We start from the raw sequence: 7,194 nt of genomic DNA, 5'->3' as shown, positions 1-7,194 counted from the left end.
TGTGAGATAAAAATATTCATCATTGTACCCTCAGTCGTGCCTCCACAAATAAAATAATATTGTTCACATACTCTTGAGGAGGACCGTAAATGAAACAAAATAGTATACCGGTTGCTACTCGAATAACTTGATACTACGTCCGCGATTGGGCAGCCGTCTCCTCGCGTACATATGCATGCCGGACCTTTATCGAAAAAAAAAGAGTACGTGCTCGCGGACGGAGAGCAACGTCCTCTACGTGCCGCGCTAGCGGTTTGCTGGTTGTTTCCTCTCGTAGCGTGCAGCTAATTTTGGAACCGACCAAGAAAATCCTACACGGAGAGCCCAATGCGAGGTTCTCCACTTACGGCGCGAAACAGAGAGAGCATGGCGGCAACACGTGTAAACTAACGGCGCGCAGCTAGCGCTAATGCGAAGTTTAAATGGAATCATATAGCCATTTGCTTTCTTCGAAAGGTGCCACAGTTCAAGGCCACTAGAGCACACACTAACACACGCACTTGGCATGTTCTAGACCATGATGGTTTGTTAAGATTGGTCTTCTTTTTCTTACGTAAAGTAATCCATTTGCTACTTCCAGGTCCGCCAAGAATTAAGTTAGTTCTAGGTTGAATTTAGGACCATTAGATTTGTATCGGAGGTGTGCTATGGTGTCCTCCGCACTCAACTTCGCGGTTCTGAGAAGTTGGAGCTGCTCCAACATTTTTGGTACAAGTACGCGGAGTTAGTTCCGCGGTACCAAAAACACGGAGCGGCTGTTTATTTACATCCCACTGCAATCAATAAGTGACCGAAATGTTACACGCGTCTTATCTCTCTCCTCCCTCCTCTCTCGGGCACATGTTCCAATGTCTAAACTTTTCCCCGATTTAAATTCACCGCATCACGATTCATGTCTGCCGCCACCGAATTGAGGCCGCTGGCGAACGAATCGACGTACCTTTTGCTGGAGTCGAGCTTGTCCAATCCGATCTCACCGACGCGCAAATCGAGTTGTAGCTCGCTGCCGATGCTAGGAGCTTGCAGCCGCCGCTAGGAACTGTCGCAGACGGCGAAAACAGACTAGTGGAAGGTACGTCGATTCGTTCGCCAGTGATCTCGATTCGGTGGCGGCAGACGTGAATTGCGAATTGCGAATTGTGTTGCAGTGAAGTTAAATCGGAGAAAAATATAACAAGTGTTTTCTAATAGTTTGATGACCTCAAATAAAAACCAAATTACAATGATTCCATGCCAATTAATTATGCTTCAATGCTTCATAGAAAAGCTTCTTTACGCATTCCTAGATGCAAAATCATTGAGAACAATTTTAAGATCAATGTTGTCTAAGATATCCTTCTTAATATTGTACAACATTTAGCCAAACCATTTAATCTGTCTTGCAATATACTCCAAGACCAATGTCTTTGCAGTAGTTGACCTTAAACAATTTACAGTAGCTTTAGTCATGGATTAGATGAAGAATTAGAAGGGACATTTAATCATGGACTAACATAGAGGCAACATGGCAGGCAGCTCGGGCGAGACGATCGGCAAGACGCAATCACGCACGTACAAGAGACGAACGATCAGCAAGACGAAGGATTGGAGCGCCGAAGCGGTCGGGCGAGGCTGTTAGCAATAATCTTGCCTAGTCTAGTTAGAGTCAGTTTGGTTAGTATTTGTTTTGACAAGTTCCAATAGTGAGTCATAGTTGGCTTGCATGTCATACTCGTTTGTGTACGAGTCCTACATGAATTAGCTACGTATAGGTTCTACGGGTTTGAGTCATGTACGTGTCCGTGTTTTAGTCAGCTTGGGTTAGACGTAGAGTGATTAGCTTGTTTAGGAAGGTTTGGCCTTGAGTCTAGCCAGAGTTCATGTACGTGTAGGTTTAGTTTTTCTTATAGTCGGTTGTTCTGGTCTTGGCTGTACGTGTATATATATACACGTGAGGCTGCTGCTTGTAACAACGCGGTGAGCTGAGAAAATAGAAATAAAGAAAAAGATTTAGAGGGTACGATACGCACCCTTGGCGATAAATTTTGTCTCCGCGTTTGTCCGTCTGGTTTGATGTGATCGATCTGTGGGTAAATCCCAACAATTGGTATCAGAGCGAGGTCGAAGATTTGAAGCTACGCTTGCCCCGGGGAGGCGACCCTACTAGCGCCTCGGGGCGGGCGACAGTCGCTCGGCAAAGCGGCCGGGTGGAGCAGGCGTCGCGCTGTTGTTAGCGAGGCAGCGGGCGATTGTCGCTCGGTGGAGCGACACGGAAGGGGCGGCAGGGTGTTGTCGTTGGCGAGGCGGTGGAGGTGGATGATCGTTGATGGGAGAGGTGGTGCCGAGGTGTGGTACCGGGAGTCTCGTCAAGATCGTCGTCCGCGGGTTTTTCGTCAAAGTCGTCTTCGGAGGAGTTCGATGAGTCAAGGAGTCATCGTCGTGCAAGTTGGCGCGTCGTGTCGGCGTTGTCTGTGTGAGTCGTCGTTGTGTCCAAGTGCTTGTCTCTGTGAGGATCTGTTGCAGTTGAAGCGTGTGGAGGTTGAGGGACTGTCCGGTGAGGGATATCACCATGGGCGAAGACGCAACAAGAGGATAGCGGGTAGCTGTCAGCGTGCCTCAACCAAGTCGTCTACGTGTCTCGACGAGAGGATCAATGTCAAGTGTGAAGGGGGCGGTAAACTAGTGAAGGGGAGTCTCTTTAATGAGGACCTGTCTCTACATGAGGCTGGAGTGGATTGTGTAGTCCACGAGGTAGTCGGCATGTATTGCGCTAGGGTGGACGGTGTGTTCCACGGTTGCTAGCGTGGCTGGGTAGTCCGGATCATGTTTGAATTGTTCCGTAAATTCGCCAAGTCAAAATTGGGGAGAGCCAATTAAGCTTGTCGTGGAGCGAGACCTAGATAAGACGCAGATATGCAAAGGAGTCAAGATCGAAGAAGCACGGAAGACCAAGAGTCAAGATTAGGGAGAGATTGTTAGCAATAATCTTGCCTAGTCTAGTTAGAGTCAGTTTGGTTAGTATTTGTTTTGACAAGTTCCAATAGTGAGTCATAGTTGGCTTGCATGTCATACTCGTTTGTGTACGAGTCCTACATGAATTAGCTACGTATAGGTTCTACGGGTTTGAGTCATGTACGTGTCCGTGTTTTAGTCAGCTTGGGTTAGACGTAGAGTGATTAGCTTGTTTAGGAAGGTTTGGCCTTGAGTCTAGCCAGAGTTCATGTACGTGTAGGTTTAGTTTTTCTTATAGTCGGTTGTTCTGGTCTTGGCTGTACGTGTATATATATATACACGTGAGGCTGCTGCTTGTAACAACACGGTGAGCTGAGAAAATAGAAATAAAGAAAAAGATTTAGAGGGTACGATACGCACCCTTGGCGATAAATTTTGTCTCCGCGTTTGTCCGTCTGGTTTGATGTGATCGATCTGTGGGCAAATCCTAACAGAGGCGATCGACGACGATAGGGTCGATAGCCAGATGAGAGACGAACAATCAATCGCGTCTACCCCTTTCTTCACGGAAACCAACCGAGGCAATCCTTTTCTCGCTGCAATCTTAAGCCAATCCTACTTAGTAATTTTTTCTCAGCCCATAGTAAACAAAACCGCCCATGACTGCCATGGGTCAGGACCGGCCCTGTGTGTACACATGACCGGGCATACCGCCCTCAAGGAGGGTGATTAGTTCTTTTTGAATAAAATGTACCTCAACTGCGAGGGTTAAAGAAAGTCTTGTGTCATTGTATGTGAGAAAGGTTTTTTAGGAAAGGGATCAGGGCCATGGCGAGGCGAAACACGGCTATCGTGTGCTTTGATTAGTTTAGCTAGTTGGATAGTACTTTAGTTATAGCTTCCTAATCAACAACAACTGGATGAACCGCTGAAAGATGGTGGAACATTGTTAGCTTGTTTCCTTACAGGCTCACTTTTCGAGGAACTTTAGCTTAGGTTTTTGCTATACAAGGCAAGTGTGTGACATATGCGCTGACGCATAGTATTGCCATGTTAACATACCACTCTCTCTGTGTTGTCTCAGTCTTTATATCTCTACCACAAATCTATTGCTGCTCAAAGTTCGAACCTCCCATAAACTTCATACGCTACATTTTGGATGCTCAATGAGAACCCCGAAAATGAAAAAAAAAAAAGGAAAACAGTAGCATACTTATATTTTTTTTTTGAGGTAAACGCGGCATACTTGTACATAGTATTCAGGCTTTTTTCCAAACCCAGAATCGAAGAATTTACTCGTGGTAGTACCAACTTTAACATCAGATAGTTAAAGTACATTATTACCCTAAGCCTTGGCTCTTTCTAGTTTCTACCTTACCCTGCAAGGGGAGGAATTGCGAACACCCAGACCTAGTTAGAGCAAGAACAATAGAGTAGCTGGCAGCCGGCTATAACAGTTTGCCACATCATTTATAATTAATTTATAGCTAGCATGTACAATAGTAAGCTAGTAAAATAAGAGTGTAGTATGTTTACAATACATGGCCCACCTTTTAGTCTCACATAGTGCCTAGGAGCACGTGCTAGAGCTGACTATTGCATAAGAGCCCACTTTTTTCTCTCTCATAATCTCTCTCCTCCAACTAAGAAAATTTATAACATTTTATCTCTTATAACCAACTGACTGACCTTATTGTACTTGCCCTTAGATATCATGTGCATGGCTGTTGATATTCTTTAAGAGTTTTTTTTTTTTTTTGCTCTCAGCTGCTATCGCCTCGAACTTGAAATAGGAGTAGCTAGGCTGGTAAATAATGCAGTACGAACATTACCAATAACAGTTATAATGTACATTGCCTGGCAAGATTCTCCATGGGCACTGTCGCATTGATCGACCCATCGACACTACCACCAACTTCTGAGTTCTGCCTTACTAGTTGCTACTACTGCAACGTGCGTAACGTGCATACGCACATCGATCATAGGAGTAGAACGGTTGTGCTATCCCAAATCAGCTGAATTGATCGTAGACGCATCCGAGGTAGCCGCCGGCCGCCAAGTCCATCAAGTAGTTGTTGTAGGTGTAGTCGCTCATGTAGGCGAAGTTGGCCTCCGCACCCTCCATCTCGAACTGGTCCACCATGGCCGCGTGGTCCGTCACCGTGGAGAAGGACGACGAGCTCGGGCTGCTGCCCCCACCTCCTGCTGTGGCCGCCGCCGCCGCCATGATCTTGCTCTTCTCCTCCTCTGTCTCAGCCAACCTTTCTTTGAGCCTATGTAGCTGCATGTATGCACATGTTAGTAGAGCAGAACCAGCTCCAGCTAGCTACTACAGGAGTACAGGTCTACAGCTTTCAAGAATTCTAGAAGGAGTGTGTGTGTACCTCGGCCTCGAGGTGGCAGTTGTGGACGACGACGGAGTCGTGGGCGGCACGCAGCTTGGAGAACTCCTCCTCGATGAGCTTGCTCTTGTACCGGGCGCGGCGGTTCTGGAACCACACGGCCACCTGCTTGGTGTCGAGGCCAAGCTCGGCGGCGAGCTGCACCTTGCGCGACGTCTCCAGCTTGCGCTCCTTCCGGAAGCTCATCTCAAGGAACTGCGCCTGCTCGTCGTTCAGCTTCCGCTTCTTTGCCATCGCGTCGTCGCCATCGCCTGCGGACGCCTTCCGCCTCCGCCGCTGCCGGCCGGCTTTCTTTTGCTCGCCGCCTGCACAACGCATTGCAGTTCCTTCAAAAAAAAAAAAAACGCATTGCAGTTAGGTATCGATGACATAGTGCGCTAGCTAACCCAGTCATCAGAGTGATAACAAAACTTACCGGAGCCTGGTGCAGCGGCGTCGGCCGGAAAACACTCCGGGAAGGCGAACGAAGGGAGCAACAGCATCTCTTCCTCCATGGGACTCATCATTCAAGTAGAGCTATGAGCAAACACTATATCACTTGTTGCGTAAATATTTGATCGGCTCTGATCGAGATGGTTTGGGCTTTGAACCTTGGATATTTTGAGAGAGACTCTAGCTAGCAATCTGCTGTGCTGTCCAGTGAGCGGTGTCCGAATCTATGAGCTCGGAGCTTGGCCGGGGGAATTTATAGACACTAGAGGTGAGGTACTACTGGCAGTCTCTGGCACTGGTAGTAGATAGGAGATGAGGCTTAATAATTCGTCGTGTGGAGTCGCGAGAAAGCGATGCGTGTGTGTCGTGTTGTTAATTGTCATCTGCCGATGACGATCACTTTTTGCCGTGCTAGCTTTTCTGTGCTCGTTTTGGATAATGGAAAATGAAACGCGGGAGCAGTCTGGCCGGGTATCTGCAAACAAGCTAAGCTTAATTGACATGCTTACGTAATACTCTCCCATGCGATTAATTAAGAACACAGTGGTGACTTTTGGCGAAAAGACGCGCGCGCCGGGTGAGTGGAGGTTGATTTTTGTGGCCAAAACTGTGAAATTCCTGTGCATTTCTGGCTTTCCGCCGATGCATTTTGCCGCACTAATAATATCATGTATGTGCGACTAGGGGGTGAACGGCGCCGAGATCCAATTAATTTTTGTGGCCAAAATGATGTTCCAAGGAGGGAGAACGACACCAAAGTGTCGCCAACTTCTACTTCAGGAGATGACGATCTAGGGTTTCCTTGGAAGCAGCCCGAGCAAGGAGAAGAGACATGCAGCGACGATGTCTTCGACAAGTTAACGACTTATGAGAAACCGCACCATCGTCCAGCATGACCGAAATTGGCTCGGTTTTTACATGCAGTTGTGCCTCCCTCGAACCCGCACCTCCGCCCAGCAAGGGGGCTGACCACCAATCGCATGGCCCCGCCGGTGTACGCCACGCTGCCCATTATCTCCGTAGCTGTCACGAGAAGTTGCCCCGTTGGCGTCAGACCCGCGGGCTTCACCCATTGTTGTCCTCCGGCCACATCGCAAGAGAAGGAGGGGGAAGGCAGCGCCGCCACCGCTAGGGTTTGATGGCCGGGCCACCGGAAGGGGCCATGCACTGATGCACATATAAAGGCCGGGTTGAAAGTTGGAAGCTGGACGCTCTAAGTTGAGGTGTGAAAGAGCGTGATGTGCAGCTTGATTAAAGCTATCCAGCTATATCGATTTTAACTGTAGAGTTTGAGGTGCACAAGTTACCCATCGATCGGAGTGAGCGCATGGGTTGTGTGTCGGCTTCCGGGGTCCGGCCGGAATGCACACGACACGACGATGACGAGCACGCCTAGCAAAACAAGCGGCCTGACGTCAAACTGCTTGCA

At 48.2% G+C, this 7,194-nt stretch overlaps 1 protein-coding gene across 1 annotated transcript; it reads right to left on the bottom strand.

Annotated features, from left to right (window-relative positions):
* Positions 1-4,935: 4,935 nt before the first annotated feature.
* Positions 4,936-5,960, bottom strand: LOC124696143 (homeobox-leucine zipper protein HOX12-like). Its single transcript, XM_047228914.1, has 3 exons — positions 5,749-5,960; positions 5,316-5,638; positions 4,936-5,212 (listed from the first exon to the last, which is right to left on the bottom strand). The coding sequence occupies exons 1-3, from the start codon at positions 5,837-5,839 to the stop codon at positions 4,943-4,945; spliced, it is 684 nt and encodes a 227-aa protein (XP_047084870.1). The 5' UTR covers positions 5,840-5,960; the 3' UTR covers positions 4,936-4,942.
* Between the last annotated feature and the right edge of the window lie 1,234 nt (positions 5,961-7,194).

This window comes from Lolium rigidum, chromosome 3 (assembly GCF_022539505.1).
Source record: "Lolium rigidum isolate FL_2022 chromosome 3, APGP_CSIRO_Lrig_0.1, whole genome shotgun sequence".
Classification (NCBI taxonomy): Eukaryota; Viridiplantae; Streptophyta; class Magnoliopsida; order Poales; family Poaceae; genus Lolium; species Lolium rigidum.
Note: the sequence above shows the minus strand (reverse complement) of the source record. Positions and strands in the feature narration are given on the sequence as shown.

Excerpts from the sequence above, each read along its gene's own strand:
- LOC124696143 (XM_047228914.1), bottom strand. The coding sequence starts at position 5,839 with ATGATGAGTCCCATGGAGGAAGAGATGCTGTTGCTCCCTTCGTTCGCC. Across the intron at positions 5,639-5,748 it reads CGCCGCTGCACCAGGCTCCG|GCGGCGAGCAAAAGAAAGCC; the intron begins GTAAGTTTTGTT and ends TGCGTTGTGCAG. Across the intron at positions 5,213-5,315 it reads ACTGCCACCTCGAGGCCGAG|CTACATAGGCTCAAAGAAAG; the intron begins GTACACACACAC and ends GCATACATGCAG.